This window comes from Rhododendron vialii, chromosome 3a, assembly GCF_030253575.1.
Source record: "Rhododendron vialii isolate Sample 1 chromosome 3a, ASM3025357v1".
Taxonomy (NCBI): Eukaryota; Viridiplantae; Streptophyta; class Magnoliopsida; order Ericales; family Ericaceae; genus Rhododendron; species Rhododendron vialii.
In genome coordinates this window covers 33,653,599-33,679,686 of record NC_080559.1, presented here as the reverse complement: position 1 = coordinate 33,679,686, position 26,088 = coordinate 33,653,599, and the positions used below count along the sequence as shown (strand labels likewise).

General features: G+C 36.8%; 1 protein-coding gene across 1 annotated transcript; it reads right to left on the bottom strand.

The window, feature by feature from the left end:
* Window positions 1-642: 642 nt before the first annotated feature.
* LOC131320199 (ABC transporter G family member 32-like) lies at window positions 643-11,900 on the bottom strand. The gene is made up of 24 exons (XM_058350818.1): window positions 11,506-11,900; window positions 9,620-9,740; window positions 9,439-9,527; window positions 9,274-9,358; window positions 8,707-8,866; window positions 8,547-8,623; window positions 8,398-8,451; window positions 8,173-8,263; window positions 7,425-7,726; window positions 7,069-7,350; window positions 6,461-6,777; window positions 6,221-6,381; window positions 6,039-6,142; window positions 5,623-5,782; window positions 5,363-5,485; window positions 5,183-5,274; window positions 4,769-5,101; window positions 4,405-4,695; window positions 3,765-3,848; window positions 3,502-3,635; window positions 3,184-3,411; window positions 2,392-2,563; window positions 1,764-2,018; window positions 643-1,212 (listed from the first exon to the last, which is right to left on the bottom strand). Exons 1-24 carry the CDS (start codon window positions 11,781-11,783, stop codon window positions 940-942), a joined length of 4,266 nt encoding a protein of 1,421 aa, XP_058206801.1. The 5' UTR covers window positions 11,784-11,900; the 3' UTR covers window positions 643-939.
* Window positions 11,901-26,088: the final 14,188 nt, after the last annotated feature.

The window sequence follows — 26,088 nt, the reverse complement described above, 5'->3', positions numbered from 1 at the left end:
TGATTCTTCAACAATATATATATTGGAATCCAGAAGTGGAACAAGCTCTTACTCGTTCACAAGTATCAACGCACATTCATAAATTTCACTTTCTAAAATAAAATATATGAGATCGAAATTGACACGAATCTCCAAAAAATGACAATAAAATTGCAGACAGAGGATGTACATGAGAATATCGATGAGAAGGCAACAGGTCACTTGTCCTCATTTATAGTTGGTCTTTGTTTCCATTCAATTTTAGCTGCAAGATTGTTCATTAAACTTTCAGGCAAACTCAATTGATCAAATGGCTTGCAAAAGCTACGGATGTTCTTCATCAAGCAATAAAGTTCTACCGGACACTGAACCAAGTAAGTGCAAAACGCAAATAGCTCGATTGGGTACCGGGCATCCTTTCCCATCATCACTACGGTCTACGCAGTGTAATCTTACATTGGTCCATGCCTATAATTCATTTGCCAAAAATATAGCAGCGTCCGTGACAAACATTGAACAGGATTTCCCTGGTAGTGGCACCCCTGTGGTGTTATATGCCACTTTTGGGGTTCAAGCCTCGGTATCCCCACGCTCTCTCTCTTTCAAAATATGAAGATTTTGAAGATATGAATTACTGAGATGACAAGATTTTGAAGAAATGGATACAAGAAAAGATCAAAATTGCTTCACTACATCCAAGTACATCTTCTCCGCAGTATGCAGGAGGCAGTGACTTTACAATATGTATATTACCGAATAATCCTCCAAATCAAGACAAGATTGATGCCTTAAACACAAATATCATGTCCTTTTTTTAATCAGGCACAATTATTATATCCTTAAACAGGGAAAAAAAACAAAAGGTTTTGGGCTATCAATTTCACTCTATAACCTGCTATGGACACGACAAGAAAACATATTTATACACCATAGTCTCAGCATCATTGCTCGTATGCCACTTCATCTCTTTTGGAAGTTAAAGGATTTTATTGCGTAAGAGAAAATCAATGCAAACATCAGGCAAAAAGCAAACACCATAAAGGCAGTAATGCCGAGGAAGTCATGCCTGAATCCAAACACTTCCTTTACTAATACCCTTATGGGAACCAATTGCCCTCCATTGGATAGCTTCACAAGTTCATTCCTGTCCCCATATTGAGAAACTAGAAGGCCATAGAGGCTCCAGGCTACCGGGTTCGCCCAGTAATACCATCGCCACCATATCGGTATAATCTGAAGAAAAGTAGAAAACTGTTTATTACTTTCAGAAACAAGAAGAGAGGAACAAAGAAAAATCCCTAAGCTTGTGTGGCCGAGAGAGAGAGCCGGATTCAACTGAATGACTCCAAACATAAACTAAATGATAATCAGAACCATTCCACGACTATACTCATTGTAAACAAGTATTTCTACATTATTTGGCTGCAATTTTCTGCACTTGGCTGAACAGTTCTCAGAAGCGGTTTACAAAAGTACTGATTACTTTCCCATAATCTCATTTCTTGGCAGAAACTATTTTCAAAAGACGACTATTTAATATTTTCACAAAAAAAGGTTGTTTTCTCCCCAAAAACTCCAAATGTCTATTTTGAAAACCGTCAACCAAACAGGTTTTCAATGAAAACTGAACGAAACAAGGCCTCACCATTGAAAGATTAGCAACCTATTAAAGCCACTAACTAGTGCATGACCCTAATTAAACCGGTGAGAGATTGCTAACTGTTTCAACAAAACAATCCCTACAATAATGAAACAAAAGGAGGGAATGAGAATAAATCCATTACCTTGTGAGGAATCATCAACCCACTGAATAGGTTCCAGAGCATATAAAATGGAGCACCGATGATGGCAGCCACGTTATGATTGGGTGTGATAGCCGTAGTCATCATTCCAAAAAAGGTGAAGTATAGAACGCTGAAATACATAAAGAATGTGTACCAACTAAATCTCTCAAGTGTCCACTCAAATGAGGCCAGGGAGTAGAATATTATGCAGTAAGTAAGTGTCTGAACAAGCACATAAGGGAACTCAATCGCAACCTGCATGCAGAAGGTAGATACAGAATTGGTAAGTAGGCTGAGGGCCTTGCTTTTGGATCTTGGATTAGAGGAAAAAGAAAACCAAGGCAAAATAGGGGGGGAAATTAGTTTCATTTGAATCCCTTTCCTCTTATTCTTCCTCCACAAATCCTGCCTTCTATGCAAGATATGATTCAGAATAAGTTTTATATGATATTTCAAAATTTTGGTTCTAAAAACACAAACTCTCATGGCTTTCACATGGAGTTATTTTGGTGAAAACGTTCTTCTGGTGATTTCATAAAAATGGATTCTTTCAAAGAGGATCAAAAATGTTTTGAAGAATGTCAACCAAAAGAGTTGAACCAAAAAATAACGAAAAGACAAAGGAGACCTGAGCAAATGCAAATGGAAGAGCTGAATACATTCCTGCTGCTCTTTCTCTATACGAAACAAATCTTTCAATTGATACAACAGGTTGGACAGAAGTGCCATTGGTGACTCCAATAAACAGAACTGCTGCATACATGGACCCCATTGCGTTGAATATCTCCTGCTGTGTGTCCCTAAAGAACCAGAAGAAAAGTCTAAAGCAAGTAAAAAGACTAACTTCGAGAACACATTTACCCAAAAAAAAACCCTTGAGAACACAAGGAAAGGAACTTACTTAAGGAGGGAGAAAAAAGAAAAAATCAACTATAGAAAATAATTTGTGGGAAAGAAAGAAGGTAGAATCTTTCAATCTATATTTATCAAAGATAGGCTGGTGAAGCACCTATCGTTCTTTGCTCAGAAATTTGATGAAGCACCTATTGTTCTTCGTTTAGAAAATGGAACATAAAGGGCAACAGTATCAATAGGACGATCCAAATTCAAGGTGAAATCAAACATTGCCTTGTCCAACTCATTGAAGTCAACTAATAGTACTCAATTTCACAGCCTTGACTTATGGACTATTTTAGCCCTACCCCCCATTGTACTAAGTAATCTTTTCATAAGATTTATAGGACTCTCAATTGGTTGAGTCAATGAGATTTCTCAGAGGAATATGAGTAAAAAAGAGAAACAGATAATACAAAATGTGCATATGCATAAGCAGAAAAGATGAATTTCAGAGATATATCAGCAAGATGAATTTCAGAGATATATCAGCAAGATGAATTTCAGAGATACATCAGCAGTACACCTTTTAGAACCAAATCTCCAACAGATAGTTCCAAGCATCAGTGAGATGATGACAGTATAGAAGAAGCGAACTGCAGTGTACTGTGGGTTTCGCCAGTAAGACAGATTTTGCTTCCAAATACAAGCCAGAAATTGATCATAGAATGACTTAGAATACATTGTTGGAAAGTTCAAATCCTTTGACTCTCTATTTGGTTTGCTCAAGTTGTCAACCAGCTCTCTATTATGTCTGAAAAAGAAAGAAGTCACATAGATGGATTAAGAAAATAAAACTGTAAAAAAAAATATTCAACTCGAAGCTCATGGAAACTGCACATACTGGAATAAATTTGATCGTCTGTAAACTTCCGCAAAATCCACACCAAGACGGTTTTCTTCTCCTGATGAAGTAACATCTAACATCCATGCAGCGGGATTATATCCAGGTCTGATCTTAGGTACTCCTTCAACTGCCTACAAAACAAATTTACATACTACTATAGTACTATTGGACTAAGGATGGACTCGAAACCAGTTTAACACCTAACAGATGTAAAACAACTCATATTGGAAGTGGTCTAGACTGGGGAACAACTTTTTAACCTGAAAATAGTCAATAAGCTTGCAAGATTTGGGGCCAAGTGGACCTGCATAAATAACCTCTCCCCCGCGCTTCATAAATAAGAGCTGCAAAGTCAGATGAGAATGGGCGAGAATCAGTTTGCATCACCATAAACAAATTTTGGTGCATTATGTCGGGAAATTATACTGCAGAATAACAAAATTAAGTCTAAACAGTAATGACAGAGCTCAACCATGTTCTGCTTTACAACTTTAAAGAGCAATGATAAACATGAAAAACAAAAGTGATAGAACAACATTAAAAAGAGGCACTATATGGGAAGTTTAGCAAATTATCAACTTAAAAATTGACATAAAGAAGCAGATACAAAGAGGTTTTTGGTATGACGAAAAATGCAAGTTCCACTGGCAGGGTCTTATGTTCATGTCCTATTTTTCGAAAATTTTCTGGCATGTACATATCCTATCTTCCTATGTGGATAGGTCAGAAAATTATCCTACCTCATTTATGAGCTGAGGGTCCATATTCATGCCACTGGGAATAACTTAGTGTGGACCATTAGTACAGTGTGTGGTATCCTTGTATTATGTATACAAACAAAGCAGATAGGTAATTCTCAAGAAATGAAAGAAGCTGTTTATCAAATTTAGAGACAAGGACCTCATCAAATGATTCAAATATGTCGATGCTGGGCTGGTGAATTGTGCACACAATTGTTCGACCAGTGTTAACAATATTCCTCACAGTCCTCATCACAATGGCTGCAGCCCTCGCATCTAAGCCTGATGTAGGTTCATCCATGAAAACTATCGAAGGGTTTGCAACCAGTTCAACTGCTATAGTCAATCGCTTTCTTTGCTCCGTTGACAAACCATCAACTCCAGGAAGACCAACTAATGCCCCACTTAATGGAGCGAGCTCCACAAGCTCCATCACCTCCTCAACAAAAGCCTGAGAATTTAGCACCACGCCACTTATCACATATTCATTCCATTTGTTATTTACCTAAAGAAACAAAGATTACCTTCTGTGTGTCTAAGTCAACATCAAGTGGTAATCGGAGCCAGGCAGAGAATAGAAGTGATTCACGAACAGTCAAGCAAGGGGAGTGAATGTCATTCTGCTCACAGTAACCAGATATTCTCGCAAAAGTTTCTTGCTTTTTAGGATAGCCAGATATACTTATGCCCCCTTCGATGATTCCACCAGTTTTTCTACCAGCTAGCACATCCATGAGGGTGGTTTTCCCAGCACCACTTACTCCAACCAAAGCAGTAAGCACGCCAGGCCTGAATGCTCCAGTAATATTAACCAGCAATTGCAATCTGTCTTCCACTATGCCCTGCTGCTTCAGTTCCTGGAATGATAACTTGACAATAACTGTTTTGCTCTAATTGACTATCAAACAAATGTGTGGAGAAAGGGGGAAGATACACACCACAGGCACGTCCACGTAATAATTGATATTGCTGAAAGACATGGAAAGTGGTTGAAATGGTAGAACCATGCCCCTCTGGTTAAAACTTTTTGCTGAGAAGTAATTTAAGACAAAGAGAAAAGTAAATTCTCTGTCACAAATTGATATGGGGGGAGAGAGATTTCAAATGTGCATATATACCTGTTAGCGAGCCTGAATGCTGCAAGAACTGTCTTAGCTGAATAATGACAGGTTCGCCTTTTTTTCTCCGCTCTCTCTCCTGGAGTTCTTCCTCGGAAACAACAGCTTGACGCTTCCCCAAAGCTATACAAATATGTTTTACAAAGAAATACGAGACACGATCATTTCCTTTTTCACTATGTTACCACCTTTGATGACTACTTCTTTGGCTCTTTTGTGTGACCAAAAAATATTGGACTCAGAAAAATGACATGTCTTACGATTGAGGTAAGTCAGGAAAATTGTGAAAAGGATGTTGAATAGAACAGTGTATCCAAGCAATGCACCAACACCGATCCAATACCAGTAACTCTGCGGAAACAGACTTCGTACTTTGAGCACCGCCTCACCTAAAGACAGGTTATCCTGGTTTCCAGATCTCTGCATGAACATATCGGTCAAGAAAGAAAAATTAATAAACAGAGGAAAGATCTAACAAATCCGAGCAACGGAGACGCAGGCATAAATATTGTTACAGGCACACTAAACGACATTTGCATTTCAACCTCCTTAAATCTTGTATACAGTTAATAGTATCTGTCACCTAGGTCAATACTATGAGACAAATTAAGAGAAATTCAACTACATTCCCAATGATTGTTGGAGAAAACTGAACAGCTGTTCTGAAAAATATCACCTTATTCCAAGAATGCCCAAGTAATTCATTCACAGAAGCTGCATTTTGAGCATACATTAAGGGCGAAATCCAAAAGCCCCAGATCCACCAACGTGAGATACTGTCTGTCTTAATGAGAAAAATGAATAAGCATTCGGTTACACAGATGAAAGAAATTAAGAACATAACAGCTATCCACTTACCCCTTGAAATAATATATCCACCAAGACCCATGACAACCATCATGGCGAAAGATCCAAATGTGTTAGCAACTATCATTGTTCGACCAAGGGAGCCCATCACTCTAAAAAGAGCTAAAGACGCTTGGTGCAGAAAGAAGTATAAAAGGAACTGGCGCAAGAACCTGCAGATTGGAATATTAGAATTGAATGCGTAGTATCCAAGTCAACACATGCAAAATTGCATCTCAGCATAAGCCTTACCGAATGATGTTAGGATCAAATCCAATCACATAATATGTCAGAGCCACCCAGAGACCAGACTCTATAAGTGAAGTTGGGATACTCAAGATCCAAGAAGGAAGTGTATAAGCCCAGCATGGGTAGAAGTGCAAGTCCCTATGCTTGTAAAGAACTGGAAGCCTTGCTACCAACATTGAGACCTCCGTAAATCCATTAAAAAGCATCATAACCATAGCAAAGTACAGTGCCCCAAGATACAGGCCCCCATCATCAACCGTGTTATGATGCAGCGTTGTGCGGAAAAAAACAGTCATAGTGACCGTAGCAACAAAAAGAAGCTGGAAAACAGTAAATATTAATCATGAAAATAAAAATACATGGCGGGGATTGTAAAAGCTAATTTAGTGTTTACCTCACCTCCAACCCTATCCAACATACCCTACCAAACTTTCGTAAGGTAGAAATAAAATACAGTTTGTCCATGTTTCTATTGATTTCCAAACAAACTGATTTTCATAAAGATATTGCTCTCTCGAATTTCCCACCCGGGTCACCCACGTAGAGTACGGAGGACAGTGGTGTGGATGTGAGCTTAATGAATTTAACCAAAAGGGATACGCCAACCTTACCTGAACAAATTTGAAAACATAGATGAATGAATTTCTTTTCATCAGTAGCAACTGCCAGTTAAAGCTGGTAGTGAGAAGTTCTCGCCTCCTCACACCATAAGAAGAAGTGGACAAGGCTGCTGGATGATTATAACGTCTATCAAATGGAACATTCAGTTCCTCCGATAAATTCTTCCCAGCATGAAATGAACGAAAAGCTTCAGCAAACTTTACCACAGGTATGTACCGATAAGGGCTTTCAGGAACAGCCCAATACTGCTCTTGGTCCTTCTTTGACACCACCTGTGTAACAGGAATTAAACAAAGTTACATACCATAAAAGAGCAAAAAATCATGTACCCAGATCTAATACTTACTTCCTGAAGAAAGTCAGCCACGTTCTTCCGCTCAGGACAATTGAAACCCATGAATGCAAAAAAGTTCAGTGCAGCATGACGAGGCCCTTGATAAACAATTTGGCCCTCGCACAAGAGTATGATATCATCAAACAACTCATATGTCTCGGGAGCAGGTTGAAGCAGCGAAATAACAGTGGTGCCATCAAGTGCACAAGTTGAATGCCGGAGGTACTTGATGATTTGGTGAGTAGTTGAACTATCAAGCCCAGTGGAAATTTCATCCATGAACAACACTCTAGATGGACCAACTAATAATTCACCTGCAAACCAGCTCTTCCATGTCAGCAAAAGTAAACACACGGGGCACGTGTGATTCCCTAGACTAGAAGGCGGGATTTTAATTAGGGGGAATATGGGAACCCACATGTTCCCTCTTTATTTATAGTCCGGTATTTGTCACAACTAATTAATACCACCCTCAGGGTGGTATCACCTGGTCCCGCCCATCCAGATTAGATACCCTTCACATCCAATGGTCAAAAATAAACTACTATCATCTTTATCCCACTCTAACAAAATACAGTACAACTAATCGAGGTATCCATAGAATCCCATCTATTATCCCGTCAACTCCACTTGTCCCCTCTATCCCAATCCTTAATCCCATCTTATCCAATCCTTCCTAAAAATAATCCCTGACAGTCAAACGTGCCCGTGTAGTTTTGCTATATCCGAGAATGCAAGGAACATAAAAATACAAGCACACCTGTTGTAAGTCGTTTCTTCTGTCCCCCTGAAATTCCTTTCAGCATTTCATCTCCCACCAGCGTGTCAGCACAAATGTCCAACCCTAAAATCTGTCACATAAATTTTAGTATTGTAGGATAATTTCCTAGTAAATCGGTAAATTGTGCAGGTTCAGAGAAACTTAAACCAAGACTGTTTGAATCAAAATACGATGTACACCTAAGAAATGAAAATCTAGACATACCTTTAAAATGTACTCCACAGCAAGGCCAGGGTCTACACCTCCCAAAGCTAATGCCTTTGGAAAAAGAAGGAACAAATTTATCGCAGTATGAAGTCAAATACAATAATTTGCACTGCAAGAAGTATAGCCTGCATAGGAAACAAATGTACCTTCATAAGTATATCCAGATCTTCATCTGGTTTTATTTCAGCTATCTTCTCTCTTCGTGAAAGTTCCACAAGCATATCTGTTGGACACATTAAGGCTCAGCATACAGGTGACGTCCACATGTACACAGACACAAAGAAGAAGAAAACTTCCAGGGTATACCATATTTACATCCAACACCCTGACATCGAGCAGAGAAATCAAGAGTCTCTCTAACTGTCATCTCTGCCACATGCATATCTTGTTGACTGACATAAGCAGATGTTCTTTGAGGAACAAACTCATTCAAACTATGCCCGTTGTATGTAATTTTCCCTGAAATCTTCAAAGTAATCAAGGTATTAAACAGCCATTAGCAGAAAATATACCTCATAAGGCATGCATTCAGAGTTAGAAAACTAGATGCATACATACAAAACTGAGGAAATGTTCACTTAGATAATGTGGAGAAGATTCAAGTCTACTTATGCCAAAAAAAAACTTATGCCGAGATGCATAAAAAGTTTTCTAAAGACTTAAATTCCCCTCTTCTAGTAATTTATTAGCAGTCAGCGATGCAGTCATCAACTGTCTCAGAATACACGATACTTTGTTTATGAGCATCATCACATCCTGGCAAACGGTTCAGATTATTTATTCATGGGGAATTTTTCTATGTTAGTGGATTAAGTGTGGCATGAGAATAAAAGTACAAGTTGTCAAATTCCATCCAAGACAGAATTTTCATACCTGCAAATCGGGTCCAAGACGGCCAGCAAGAGCCAAAAGCAGTGTTGTCTTTCCCGAGCTTGGAGGACCCAAAAGCAGCGTTAATCTGGTAAAAGCAAATTTACCTAATCAACTCGAGACCAATTACTCGCCAAAAAGCAGATGAAACTAAAATTCTATATGCACCTTGAAGGCCGAATAATCCCACTAACATCATCTAAGATCACCAGCTTTTTTCTCCTGCCCGGGTATATGCGCAACTGCCTTAACAAAGCCTAGATGATAGATTACCAAAAAAGCAAATAAAGTGTGAGACAACTGTGAAGGACAATAACTTATGTCGATGAGTAGTTTCATAAAATATTACCTCGGTCATATTGAAAATGAAATTCGGAATAGTCGGCAGTGCTCTGCTTCCAACATGGACAAAGGAATCCACTGTCAAATGCTGAAATCGAACCTCAATCTTTGGAAAATCGAGATCAACTCTGCAATGCCAAACAGAGTAAGCTAAACTGACCTTTTTGAATTCCCGATTATAATCAAATTGACAAATTCAGAATCCAAATATTCTAAACTCTCGAGAACATAGTAAGCAAATGAGATCATCAACGTTAAAGTGTATCAAAATGAATGTTTCATTGAAATCAAACGACGCTCAGACCGGTCACAACTAACTGGAACGGCAATAGACCAAAAGTGTTCCACCGGGTTTTTTTTTTCTTATTTATAACCAGGTGTCCGAGCCAGCTTACTCGCACCATGTTGACTATAAATTGAACTGGTGTAAAGAATGATCATGAATTGTATTTTTTTTGGCAAGTAATTATGTGAAATGTCTTTGTTCCTTTCTTGAACATAATTAGCCACGGAACTGAGCTGGACCCAAATTAATTTACTAACTTAGTTGAAGCGAGTTTCTTCAACTTCTTACTTCTTAATAACCAATTCAATTAACAAACTGTCCCAGGTACCAAATAAGGAAATCATAAACCAAAAAACAAAGTAAGAGTCGACCAGCGGTGTGAACAGCTGCCAATGTTGCTCCATTAGTTTGGAATTCGAACGTAAGTCCTTTGGCAGCCATCCATTGAATCTTAGGTAACAAAGTCCTTTTTTCTCCTTTTATATTCCTAAAATGCCCTCGTCATAGGTCTACGCATACGAATCATATCCAAACACGTCAACAAACCCGAAATTTTCCCTATTGCACTATCATTGAGCTGAAATTTGACAACCATGAAAGTTTCAGAAACTGAGAATCTTCTAATATCGCGAAAAACTTCTGAAAGGGTTTTTAGAGCCATAATGTCATAATTTTGAAAATATGTATCTGATTCCATAGATCTCGTTGCATATGCCTGTATCAACTATCAAGTAATATGCTCCTGCAGGTAACTAAGGGTTGGTTTGGTGCTCAAGCCATGGGACAGCTTACTCCCTCCTAGGATTTCAAGTTCAAAACATGCTCCGGATTTAATTGAGACCCGCTAGTGGACGGTGTGATTAATCCAAAATTAGGCAATGTGCTCGTTCGTAAATTGGCCCAAATACCAGTGATTGTCATATATATATATATATATATATATATATATATATATATATATATATATATATATATATATATATATCCTACAGTAAAAGTCTGATAATTTACTTAGTGTACAGAATCAACACACACATCAACACTCTCCGTCCCAATTTCATAGTCGCCTATGAAGAGACGTGCAATTTTCGGGTCAAAAAATAAAGCACTTGCGTACATGATTCTTCAAGTTTCTTCACAATAAATTAATGATTCGCAATAAATTAATGATAGATCTCGATTAGTTCTTTAATTTGGCACAGTCTCTAATAAAATTTCTCTATCTCTCTCAACCTATTAAGCTCAAAAATCCCCTTCAAAACCCAACGAAACAGGGAAATCCAATTACTCACGCGTCAACGCACACAACACTATGACACCTACTTTCCGTCCCATTTCGATAGTTGCCTACGAAGTGCAATTTTCGGATTAAAAAATAAAGCACTTGCATACATGATTTTTCAAATTTCTATGCACCAAATTAAAGATAGATCTCAATTAGTCCTTTAATGTGGTGCGGAATTTTAAAAAAAAAATATGAACAAAACACTTTATTTTTGTATAAAAAAAAAATTGCACGTCTTTTTTTAATGGAAAGTATTGCATTCTCATCTCAACCAATTACAGCCCAGGTGTAGTTCGTGATCAAGTTAATCCAATTTACTCACGCGTCGAAACGGCGCCGCATCCGATCGAAGAACGACTCGCAGTCATCGTCAACGGAACTCACCAGCCGATCCAACACCACCTTCCGCTCCTGCACCTCAAGCTTCTCCACATCGATCTCCCTCGAATCCCCCGCAATGTTCCTAAAAATCCCCTTCCGCACCCTCCTGTACGTCGGCAGCCGCTCCAGCGCCGCCCACCGCAGCTCATCCTCCTCCTCGCCGCAGCTCTCCTCCCGGAGCGACGCCGATCTCGACAGGTTCTCCGCCGGGTACCACATCGGAAGAAAAACCCTAGGTCCGGAACGGACAGGAATTCTGGTAGAGTTCGAAGGAGTGTGGTTGGAAGTTCATTCAAGTTTTGTTTTTACTTTATACTACAACTTCCTTCGCATGTGTTAATAATGGTGGTTCAGCTCTGCATTTATGGCCCGGCCCCTCCCACCCTCCCTCTCTCTCTCTCTCTCTCTCTGTATAGCTGTCTTATCCCTGTAGATCGTCTGTCTTTCTCTGCATTTCGTGTGGGGGGGGGGGGGGGGCGCGCATTAATTGTACCGGGGAAGACAGAAATGGCGGGGCAAAAAGCGAGAGGGTCCTCGTGCTTTTTTATTTGTCCATACTCGCGAGTATGAGAATGGAATCAAACTCGCGCTTCCTGTCCAACACCTGTGAAAGCAGAGGGCGTTATGGTCATTTCGGAATGCGGTTCTGTCCACAGGCGAGTGGGATTATGATTTTGTGGAGATTTTTAATTTTGTAACGGTTTGGAAACAGTATTGGAAACAGAGTTGAGATTTGTATAATTCGGGAAGATATTTTCCAAGCCAAAGGAAAAAGGAGTAACCAACGCCAACTGCATTCTCATTTGATTTCCCTTTTTTTTAGTGGGCGACGCGATGCGTGACGTTCATACAGACGTGTCTTTAACCAAATAGCTTCAAGCGCAACTTGTGATCAAAGACCCAATGGTTCACAGGACTTCGATAGTTCATTTGGTATCTTTTTCTTTTCAATCTTTTTTTTCTTTGGAGATAATACATGGTTAGTATGCGTACGAGTATTAATGGAATATCTAAATATCCATTCTCTTTATCCATACCATGTAAGAATTCATCCCGCTTTTTTTTCATGTTTATGTTTTCATTGTCTTAGTGTGTGAATTACCTTTCTTACCATTTTCACTATGATATAAATATAATATGTTTATTGCTTTCCTAATTTTTTAGTAGGATTGTATTGGATTATTTTTCCAATTTAGTAGAATTGGATTGGATTGTTTTCCTAATTCAGTGGGATTTGGTAAATTTAAATATGATTTATTACTTTTATTTTTTATGCTATTACTTTTATATTTCAAATTAAATAGCATCGAAACAATCATATATATCATGATTTTTTGGTAATTTTAATATGATTGGTTATGTCATGTTTATTAAATCGGTTTCAAGCTAGATTACGAGTGGTCATGAAACGTTGAAATCGACATGGTAATTTAACCATGAAACGCTGATAACGATAACACTTGTTTTGATGGAAAATTAACCATATTTCATGGAATAAAATCAATTAAAAATACAAGCTTTTTGGGTTAATATATGAGCATTTTAACATTATCAATACATGCAAAAATGTAGTCAACTTATCATGTTAATTTCATAAAACATGACTATTTTATCATGTCTAGTTGGCCAATACCTGTAATTCACAAAAAATGTTGTCAACTTATTTTGTTATTTTCATAAAACATGACCACTTTATCACCAACACAGAAGCACGTAATACAATTCTTATCCATGAAAACATAAGAATTCATGGAATCTGACAAAACAACCAAAAAAATTCCAATTTCTACTTTACTACGTAACCATTACACATGCCATTACATAATTTAAACCACGAACCAAATTGATCATTACGGTTCAATAAATTTAGGAAGAAAAAAAAACAGCAAACAAGGTATCGTTTTGGTTGGAAATAGCCTGCCATGGTTCATTTCAAAGACCAAAACTTTTTCATTCTCATTTCGCGAATCCTCTCGAAACACCTGGTTATTGCTGTCGGTCATCAGTAGACGTGCGATTAGTAGTGGCGGCGAAGGCGACAGAATCGATGGTGGCTTTCCAGTCGGCATCTCCGTCTTCCTCCTGCTGTTGTTGCTGCCAACACCGCTACTCCGCCAACATGGATGCAGCGTACAGGGACAGGGATGAAAACGACGAGGACGGGGATGTGGAGGACGTCGATGGGGATGCACGATGGGGATGGGGGACGGATTTGCAACGGGGATAGTCATCGGAGGGATGGGAGACGGTTTGCGAGACAGATTTGTTTTGAATTTGGTGATAATGGGAAGGGGTTTTCATCCCTTATGGGAACGGTTGCACCAGATAAGGAAATCTTAAAAATTTGTCGAAATTTTAGGAATTGAATGACCACTGATCGCTAGTTCTTTCGCGGGACGAGAGGCATTTTATATATATATATAAGGGCACTTCCGGAATTGAAAAAGAGTGAGGATAAAAACATAAATTCCAAAATTGAGCAGGATGAGATCTTAAAGAGAGTGAGTTCTAGGATGATTCTTTAAGTATCCCCAAATTAATTCCTAGAATCTTTCTCACAGTCTCCTTTGACTGATCATATGTCTGTCGTGTGAAAGCCCCTGGAATTTGAATTTAAAGGCATGCACACATTGAGTATGATATTTGTTTGGCCCCATTCTTTTGAATTTAACTTAAATCTGAAAATTTTGTCCTTATTTAAAATTTTTTTTCGCATTTGTAAGTTTTTCACCAAATTTTTATGGGTACCGTCCACTAATGAGAGATCCACTTAGAGCTGGTCTCCTATAGATTGACCACCAAAGTCAACAACTAGTGTTAATGCATTCGACTACAATAGGTAAATGTTGTCACACCGTCATGCGCCAATCCACGCTAAACATCCTAATTGTCTGTATTAACTCACTCACAGGGCCGGCTTCACCAAACCTTTACTTTAGGCCCCATTTTCTAAAGGCCTTTACGTCAAAATTGTTACTTTTAATTTTTCCAGACTGAAAAATAATTAATCTAAACATACTCACACAACAAAAGGATGATTATTTCACGTAATTTTCGCATTTGCGAAAACAAGATTTTAAAAAATATGATAGGCGCCGTTCCGGTTTCTGAAAAAAGAACTTTTAAAAAAAAATGTAATTTCAAGCTCAAAAATCATGTGTTTACGCAAATAATTACGCAATTTTTACAATGGTAAAAAGAAATTATTAAGGGGACAGGCTATACCATCAATTCAAAAGGAATTATTAACAGAATTCAAGTAAACAGATTTCAATTAAAAACGATTGAATCTCAAAACGTTAGGGAAATCAATTTTAAATAATAAAAAAAATTCACACCACAGTGCTACGTAAGAAAAGTGATCATAGGCCCAACTTCAAACTGTCGCTTTAAGATTCAAATTTTTGAGCCGCGGTCCTGCTTACACTGTTTTACATACAAGTTGCACACATATCTAACCTCGTTCCCCGTTCTAGAACGGGTTTAAGAACTTATTTTTTGTCTAACAATAAGGTATGTTCATCAAAAGAGTGAATAAATACTTAATTTTTAAGAAGACAATTTCAAGCTCAAAAATCATATACTTACGCAAATAATTTTCCTGTCAATATGGATCTTGTTTGATAAATCTCATCGAGATCTTTAATAGGGTGCAAAACAAATTGAAAAATTATTTTTCATTTACATTATTTTTGAGTTTGAAAATGTGAAATAAACTGTTTATTTGGATTTTGTGGAACAACCCTTCTTATTTTTCTTTGAGAAATTCCAAAATAATTACTTATTTTTTAAGAAGGTTTCTGAAACGGGGCCTAAGACCCCTTAAAAATTAAGTACTTATTTTGAGTTTTTGGAAGGGGAAATAAGAATTTATTTGTTCCACTAAGGGTTCTTAAGAAACAAGTACTTATTCGGTGTGTCATTTTTTATTGTTTAAATCTTTCAATATGAATCTCAAAAAATATGCAATATGAATCTTATTTGATAGAATTCCAATTAGTTTTATTATACGAAGTTCGCAAAATCATGAAATTCATTATAAATTGAAAGATATAAACAATCAAAAAAATGGAACAGATTTTGGAGGTAGAAATAAAAAGGTAAAAAGTTAGTGGAATACGGGTTCTTATCATAGTTATTGATACCGTTCCGTACCGGCCGGTACGTACCGTTTTTACGAAGAACCGGTACCCTAAACCCCCAATTTTGTTCCAGTCCCAATACCGGTTCTTACCAGTCGGTACCGGACTTTTCGGAAAATACCGATACCGGCCGAAATTTTGCCAAGTGTATTTTTTTTTACGTTACGTTATTCTTTTCTGGTCCCCAAAAAAAACGTTTCAGGATTTTTTTCCCAAAAAAATAAAAAAACGTTTTTCAAAATTTTAGCAAAACATGGGCTTAACCATAGTACGTGCGTGAGGCTCAGATCCCGGATTTGCACCCCCCCCCCGCGCACGAATAACCCGTGACGCGCACCTGGTTAATTGGGTTCCGAATCATTTTTTCCAAATTGCTTTCGGCCACGGCACATTTTTCCGAGCACGCGAGACCTCTCATTGGGTCCTCATTCACAAGTTCACTAGTGTGTAAAGTCATTTAAAGTGAAAAAGAGTTTTGTAACTAAGCAATGTGGGACTAGAGATATTTTATCATGAATTGTATGATATGGGGGATTTTTTTGAATTATAATTATATATAATTATTATATATATTGTAGTTGCGGTAAATCTGAAACGGTACCCGGTACCTGACCGGTACCGATACATACCGTACCAGTAGGAAAATCGATACTCTATCCGAAACGGTATTCAGAACTATGGTTCTTATTGGGTAAAAAATAATTACTTGCTAAACACACTGGCACGACGACATTACTGGCGATTGGTGAGCAACTCTACCGTAATCGTTTTCCAATTTCAAGTTGAAAACAAGTCATTAATTCAACATACATAGATGTACTTGTTCATTTATAGGGTTAAGGTGGTGTTTTGGTTTAGCCCCTTAAAAAAAAGTATTTATTTGTAATTTTCAAGTTTAAAAATAATAAATTTACTGGAAAAAAAAATGTAATATGGATCTTGTTTGATCTATCAAACCCTGCAAAAAAAATTGAAAAATTGTATTCGTAGACTCATTATTTTTAAATTTGAAAATAAATTTTTATTTTTTAAGTATTTATTTTGAAATGTGGAAAGGGGCCTAAGTACTGTTGGCCTTCCCCATTAATTGATGATCCATGTGATGGGTGTTCCGGTTTTTGGAAAAAGTATTTTTCGAAAAAGAAGGTAATTTCAAGTTAAAAAATTATGTGTTTATGCAAATAATTTTTCTATCAATATGGATCTTATTTGATAGATTTCATTGAGATCTTTTATACGTTGCAAAAAAAAATTAAAAAAATATTTTTCATTTTCATTATATTTAAAAATTGAAAAAAAGAAGGTAAACAGGAACGGGGAGTGCTTTTGATTGCGAAGTTTCAAATTTCAACATTTATTGACCCTTCACTTAGCATTGAGAGCAAACCTAAAATTTTCACAACAATCAACTTCACTAGGAATTGACCCCGCTGAGCATTGACCCTACGCTAAGCATTCAGAAATAATATTGGTACCAATCAATATCATACAGACGATCTACCGACAATAGCGCCGGACCATCTCCTTATGCTGCTAAGCATTTTAGTCCATAAACTAGTATAAGGACCAAGGTTAGGGTTTGACTTGTGTCATGTTTTTCCACCAATCATTTAATGCATAGTTGGGACCTGTTCACTGATGAGTCCCCAACGACTTTTTGTACTAGTTACTACTAGTTAATAAAAACCACCAAGGAGTTGATCTCTTCTCCATAAATCGAATCCGAGACCTCTCACACGCAAAGGCACATGACCAACTGGGCTAAGCCCGAAGGTCTACTCCATCATTTCGGTTAGGCCAATTATTGGGTGTTTCTGAAGTATCATGTGGCACTCTTTGCAAATAAAATATCGTTACCATTTCGGTTAGGCCAATTTTTTTGTATATATACATGTACACACACGGTTGTAGTTTCTAGAGCTAATAGAGTGTAAATAGTAAATATTTATGAACACAACACATTTCTTAGAATTTCTGAAATCTCGTAATTTGACCACCACCGACCCTTCCCCTTCGACTTATTAACAGCTCCCAAAAGTTGACGATAAATTTCAGAAATCGTCAGGTTTCCCCCCCCCCCCCCCCCCCCCCCACCTTTTGGAGGAAATCGATCAAAGATAGATGCAGAGAAAAAGAGAGCAAAATCAGCACTACAAACCCCATGTTCTTGCATTTTTTAGATTAAGGGGTGTTTCCGGTGGGCAAATCCTTAAGAATCACTTCTTGTTGTTTAAAAATGTTAAGTTATTTCCACTAATCAATAAGTTGTTGAAAATTAATGTCGAGTTGTTTTCACCACCAATAAGTTGCAGATGAGATGCAAAACTTGTTGCTTAGTGTGAACGACTTGTCAAAACGCAATAATTTACATTGTAGTCCAAAATGTTAAGTTGTTCCCACTAATCAATAAGTTGTTGAAAATTAATGTCGAGTTATTTTCACCAACCAATAAGTTGCAGATGAGATGCAAAACTTGTTGCTTAGTGTGAACGACTTGTCAAAACGCAATAATTTACGTTGTAGTCCAAATTGTTAAGTTGTTCCCACTAATCAATAAGTTGTTGAAAATTAATATCGAGTGGTTTTCACCAACCAATAAGTTGCAGATGAGATGCAAAACTTGTTGCTTAGTGTGAACGACTTGTCAAAACGCAATAATTTACGTTGTAGTCCAAAATTGTTATTGAAAATATGGCCCAAGAGCAAGTTTATCAGCTTAGCAAAACCAACATTTGTAACTATTTTACTTCATTAAGGCACTAAAACAACCTTGCAGCAGGTTCTGCAAACATGACTCTGTTTTTCCTTTTTGAACAGTTGATAGCTATTTCTACCTAACAACTATTCACCAGGTAAGGATAAAAATATTATTTTCTGCTCTCTCCTCCCTCATTTTTCTGCAACCGGCCAGTTGCGGAAATAAAAAAAAATGATAAAGATGATAGGGAAAGAGTGAGAAATATATAATTTAACTAGTGGTAGGTAAAATAGATAGTATTGATGAAGTTGTAAAAAAAAAAATTAATAGTTAAAATAGAATTGTGAACTGTTCACAATGTAATATGCATATCCACCGGTAAACTTGCTCTAAGACTCCACCCAAGTTGATTTAATTTATTTTTCTGATGCGTCTCTTATCTATTATCTCGTTAATGTCATCACGCCATCATTAGCCAATCCAAACTAATAGACATCCTAGTAGTCGATTATGGTTTTTTGTGTTGCCTTTCATTTTTCAATAAAAGAGGAGTACTACTCGCATGGATTTGGGGTTTCTGTCAGCATTCAATGGTGCTCAATTTCACCATTCAAAAGTACTTTGGGCGGTCCGGATTTATTTCAGATCACGTCTAAAAGCATAAGTGTGGTTTAAAATCATGTTAAGCTGATACAAATTGTATGTCGGCTTAATACAAAGATAAATTGAAACTAGATCTTTTGCCGAGTTCTAATCTAGTGCGTGCATAACCTAGTTTTGATTTATCTTTTTTATTATTTATTTATTCAGATTCCATACAATTTGGAGTCAAATTGACATGAATTCGAATATCATAAGTAGATATTTTAACAATACTTATTTAAAATATGAACGGAGGTTTCGTTTACGTATGCCCCATAGGCATATGATAAACACTAGTATATATTCTTCTTCATTTATTTCTTTTGTATGGAAAATCTAAGTTCCAAATACTAGTCATAAACTCTTCATTTATTGTTTTTGAAAGGATCAACTTTTTTGTTTTGGACTGAAATACCCCCACCAAATATACACCCCTTCCCTCCCAAAACCTTTCGGCTCATCGATCCCCTCCCAATATTAATTGGTTCCTTTTTCCCAATCAAATAAACCTCCAGTAGACAACTGGTCGGGTAAAGGTTTGTGTATTCAAATAGTTTTTCTTTTTTCCCTCCACAATTCATTTGGATCCTTCCATTTTTTTTTGCCTTTTCACATTCCATGGACTTTTAACATGCATCCACAATTCAATGTGTTGCAATATTACAAGGACAAGTGTAGTCAAAAGCACAAGGTCTTGTGGGATGGTGAGAAGGCCACCTGTACATGCAAGCACTTTGAATTTTGGAGCATCCTTTGCCGTTCACATTAACTCTAAGTATATTTCTTCACAAAGATTGCCACCGAATTCCACCTGTTTATCTATCACCTCGCTGGTGTCGTGAAACATTATTAAGTGGAAAAGAGATGTGTCTGTTGAATGATCCAAATCTCGTCTGTTGAATAAGCCGAAAGTATTTCAAGTTGAAAATTAAGGCTTTCAAGTTTCAACATATACATAAATACTCATGTTCATTAATAGGGTTAACGGTATAAATTGGCCTCCTCCATTGATGATCCATGTGACGGTAACAGACTTTTTGATTGCGTGGTCTCAAAATTCTAGATTATCAAGCAACCTAAAATTGGCACACAACAATCAACATCATTTTTCCTCATTAAAGCAGTGCTTAATTTCTTTTTCCTCATTAGAGGGTGAACTGGTGGGTTAACAATCAAAAGGGTTTGAAAATCTACCCCTTGAAAGCCACGTTGCACCATCAGATGGGCTAAAGACCGCATCTTCATTAAAGCAGTATTTGGTTGGGGGCTGGGGCTAATATGAACATGAGATTCGGAATGTTAGAGCAAGTCCAGCGGTGCAAAACAAAAGAAACCCAAAAATGGCTTCGCTATTGGTGCCACATCATCAGACTGTATCCAATTCCAAATGGCATTCCACTATTTCATCATTGATGAAAGTTAATTGAAAAATGGATACGAAAGGAAATTTTCTAGAAAATATTTATTACTCATACTTTCAATTATTACTCTCCAATTACTACCCATATCTTCAATTATTATATTATTCTCATTTCTCGCTCTATCTCTCTCCACTCATTGCCCCTACTTCCAATCATTACTCACATTTCTCTCTCCACTTGTAACCTCAAAAAATTTCTCAAAAACTCATCCAAACACAGCTAGCCACCCAAATTGGCCTTATAAATCTAGAGCTACTACATTTCATCAATTGATTTTGAGTTGGATGTCACCACAGTAATTTTTTAGATTAAGAGGTGTTTCCAGTAGGCAATACCTTGAGATTCACTTCTTCTTGTTAAAAAATGTCAAGTTGTTCCCACCAACTAATAAGTTGTTGAAAATAAATGTCGAGTTATTTCCACCGACCAATAAGTCGTAGATGAGATGCAAAACTTGTTGCTTAGTGTGAACGACTTGTCAAAACGCAATAAGTTACGTTGCAGTCCAAAATTGTTGTTGAAAATATGGCCCAAGACTCCACCCAAGTTGATTTTATTTATTTTTCTGATGCGTCTCTTATCTATTATCTCGTTAATGTCATCACGCCATCATTAGCCAATCCAAACTAATAAACATCCTAGTAGTCGATTATGGTTTTTTGTGCTGCCTATCATTTTTCAATAAAAGAGGAGTACTACTCACATGGACTTGGGGTTGCTGTCAGCATTCAGCAGCGCTCAATCTCACCATTCAAAAGTACTTTGGACGGTCCAGATTTATTTCAGATCAAGTCTAAATGCATAAGTACGTGTGGTTTAAAATCATGTTAAGCTGATACAAATCATATGTCGGCTTAATACAAAGATAAATTAACACACGTAGATATTTTGATTTATCTTTATATTTTGTTCTAATCTAGTGTGTGCAGAACCTAATTTTGATTTATCTTTATATTTTATTTTATTTAGATTCCATACAATTTGGAGTCAAATTGACATGAATTCGAATATCATAAGTAGATATTTTAACAATACTTATTTAAAATATGAACGGAACCGATATATTGTTGAATTAGGTGCCGGAAAGGGCGAAAAAAAATGCTGACCACAAGTGGCGACATTAATCCATCTCCTTTTTCAATTTCAAGTTGAAAATTAAGGCTTTCAAGTTTCAACATATACATAAATTCTCATGTTCATTAATAGGGTTAACTGTATATATTGACCTCCATTGGTGATCCATGTGACGGTAAGAGACTTTTTTTATTGCGTGGTCTCAAAATTCTAGATTTAATCAACATCATTTCCTCATTAAAGCAGTGCTGTCTTTTTCCTCATTAATTAGAGGGTGAACTGGTTGGTTAACAATCAAAAAGGGTTCTAAAATCTACCCCGTTGAAAGCCACGAGGCACTAACGGTCAGATGGGCTAAAGATCGCATCTTCATTAAAACAGTATTTGGTTGGGGGCTGGGGGGCTAATATGAACATGGGATTCGGAATGTTAGAACAAGTCCGGCGGTGTAAAAACGAAAGAAGCCCAAAAATGGCTTCGCTATTGGTGCCACGTCATTAAATGGTTAAATATATGCAAGTAACATGTAAGATAGAGTACGTGAAATTAATATTTCGGAGAGAAAAATATTTCATGATTCAAGATTTTTCAGAAGAAAAATATTCCACCGGCTTATATTTCTGCGCTCACGCTTTCAATTTCTTGCACTCGCAAATTTTATTAGTTTGTAATGTGTTTCAAAGACGCTTTGACGTCTCAGTCTTTTAGACTCACACACGCACCGACAAATTATTATATGTGACTTAGGATGTATATATGTGTGAGAGAGATAATTTAATTAGATAGTCACAGCCCTGCAATTGGTGGCCTCCCTTGAATTTCATAGTTTTGAATGTGTATTTGTGGTAGTTGAATCAGGCATATGGCATACCTTCATCACCATTCAATACTAGTGTACCATTTTCTTATATCATCTAACCGTTATTTTGTGCCTTAATTAAATGCAGCAACTATGCCAATCAATCAACTTCATGAATTAAGTGGATATGACTCGACTTAGGACATCATCGACGTGTTCGTTTAAAAAGCGTTATTGCGTTAGTAAAAGCATTCGTGTGAGAGGCCAATGTTCAAGCTCTGTTGTGGGCGTTTGGAATTCAAGCTATATGGATAGCCTTTGAAGAGAATAGACATGTCTTGAAACCCGTGTTTTTGTTGGCTTTGGCCCGTTTAGACAATAACCCTAACTCTTGATTATCAATTTTTTGCAATGTTCTTTCTCAAATTATTTCGACATATACAGAAGCAAGATCTGCATCAAAAAAGCCATACACCCGGTGTGATGAAAAGAAACATAGCTAGATAAAGAAACATCCCAAAGGGTCCACAAAAAAATACTAACATGAAGCATTAACAGGAAGTATCTAAAATTGTGAAATATTTGCCTCATCAAAGAGTGAAAAAAACAAAAACAAAATGCGTAGTGAATCGCAAAGGGTTGGCCTTGTGGTCAAGGCCTAGGACTTTGGATTTTGCTCCCTCTTAAGGTCTAAGGTTCCAAACCTCTCAGGTTCCATTAAATTCTTTGGGGTCAGACTATACAGAATTTTGCTTTGCCTTTGATTAGGACCCCCGCAAGTGGACGGTGGAATTGTTTCCCGAAGGTTAGTGTAGGTGCGCGCAAACTGGCCCGAACACCAAAATTGTAAAAATAAAAAACAAAGTAGTGATAGACATTATACTAGCTACTAGAGTCCACCACCAATGACTTGGAAGCCGATTTCCATCATTACTAGCTACTAGAGACCACCACCAATTTTATGCTACATTTTCCCAACGAACATGGTTGTTTTTTTATAGTTCAATTTACGAAGTGTTCAGGTCAATTTTCGCGCACCCGATTAACAGCTCACTCGCGAAGAGTTCAATTAAAATCGAAGTTTTCCCACACCATGCATGGTTGTTAGTTTGTTACCGTATTGCCTATTAAAATTTGAATTTGCACTACCTTTGACAAATAATAAAGTTTATAATCACCGATTTTTCACGTCAAATGAACACATGCATAATGCATTCAAACACACACCCCTTTTGTGTGGGCTCTTCTAATTTAAGGCATGACATAATTGGTGGGTTTGGTTAAGAAGTTATAAGCACTGATCATTGGACGATGAGTTTGGTAAAAAAAAAAAAACTCGTTTTGGTTCAGGCCAGTGGTTAGTGGCTTTAGTCATATAATCTTTCAATTCTCTTACCGCCCTCACGAGTCACGTCGATCTCAATCTTCGCTCTTGCAAGTTTTAGTAGTTTGTGACGTGTTTCAAAGACACTTTCACACTTACGTTCCCACTCACGCACGTACACACAAACTATGTGGAAACTGTACATTAATACCATGCACATTTCAACAACTTATGCATTTATCTATAGCTTTTGTATTTATTGCAAAAATAAACAACTTGGTCACATTATCTCTTTCCCATCACTAGCTCAGCTCTGTGATGCATGTGGGTATGAAATCCAGTTATGGGCCAATAGAATAGCCTACGTGGGCCAATAGAATACCAGTTATAAAGCAAAAACATCCCAACATAAAATAGTCTTGCACAAGTTAAAATCATAAATCAATGATTGCCAATCAAAGCAAAACACAAAAATTTAAGAATATGTTGTTTTTTGTTTTTGTTTTCGATCTTTTTTGAAACAAACACCATAAATATGTTTGTGTTACTGTTTCTGTTTACAAAATACATAATCAATTTCACTAGTTTACGAAAATTCTAGAAACACAAAAATTGGGTTTTTCATTTGTTTTGAAAATACTTTCAGCAACCCAAAAAACAAATAAACAAAAACTATTATGGTCACCAAACATGTTTTCTGTTTCTTAATAAGTAAAAAAAAATTTCATTTCTTATTTTTCATGAACAAAAAACTGGTAACTTTACCAAACAGAGGCTTAGTAACTGCATATAATCTGCTTAATTTCTTGTAGATAGCTAATTTGCTTTCATTAAAGGACTCTAATGGTTGTCGGGCAATCTAGAGGATTCTCGAGTAGAGAATAATTTTCCCAAAACAAGTTACTGGCAGAATAAGGCAAGTGAATAATCTTTGTGCTTTGACTCGCGAATAAACCTTGTAGTGTTTGTTTTCTCCTAAATAAATGAATAAATCAAAACAAACTTGTGAATCCCACATGGGCTAGCCATAACACAATTCAAGCAAATATTATAATCAGCACCATCCTTGAGAAGTGCCGAGCTCAGTAGTGCGGGCTTGTAACCAAACGGGGCATTAAAGTGAATGAATAAATGATTCAATTCCTTTAGTATGAGAAAGGGGGTGCTTTGTTCTCCTTTGTGTGCCCCCCGCAACCCACAATGGGTTGTCTTGCAATAACAATAATTGAAGTAATCAAGACAGGTTCTTGATTTGTATTTCGGGAGTACCTAACAGGATTTTCAACGTAATCTTGCTTATATTAAAAATTGTGATCAGAAACATTCACTTTTTTGCTAACTTTGTGTTTTATTACTTTTGTTTGTATTTTTCTAGCTTTACATCAAAATATTTAACCTTTTCAATTCGTCTCATGGAGAAAAATTTAAAAAAAATATTAAACGACCTGAAAAAGTTTTTAAAATGTGAAAGTAAGTAAAAAAAAAAATTCTGTGTCTTGAAGAAGAAGAAAGAGAGCGAACATGGACCAATGGGATCGTATACTTTTGGTACCTGCTATCATTGAGTAACTTCAGAAAGGACATCTAGGTCGTCAAAACATCAAGTTGGATAAAGTCATAAAACACATACTAATAAACTAGTACTTTGGAGCATACTATTGCTCCGGATGTTAGTGAGTGCTATATCCAAATACTTGATTATTTTGGCCTCTGAGTTTTGTACGAGTCTTTTGGACCAATAAATAATGAGTGTTTTAGACTCATCATCCATAATTGTTCTCGGAAAACACATCTAAACCGTTAAATCAAGCTTCAGAAAGCACATCGAAAACAATTGCTGACTGTACAATTTACTCAGGTCACTTTATAAATTAGGAGCGATCTATGGTATTTTAATTAAGATAATAAAGAAGAGAGAAATCCAAATGCATGCTTATGGACCAATAGAAAGTGAGAGTTTTAGTATCACGATCCGCAAGTTACCTCAAAAAGCACATTCGAGCCGTTGAATAAAGCTAAAGAAAAAAAAACATATGCTTACTGAAATGAAAAAATATAGATCTTGTTTGATAGATTTCGATAGATTAAAAATAGTAGGCTTACTGAAAATAGTAGCCGTTGAATAAAGCTAAACATATGCTTACTGAAATCACACTTTTCAAGCTTAAAAATAGTAAGCTTACTGAAATAAAAAAAAATATGCAATATAGATCTTATTTGATAGATTTCGATGAGATCTATCAAACTCTGCAAAAAAAATTAAAAAATTATTTTTGTAAGTCCATTATTTTTAAGTTTGAAAATAAATTCTTATTTTTTAAATATATATTTGAGAAAGCGGAACAGGGCCAACCCTTCCCCTCCACACCTTAACCCTTCCTACTCCTACCCCTCTAAACTCTTATTTTTTGCCCTGCCCACAAA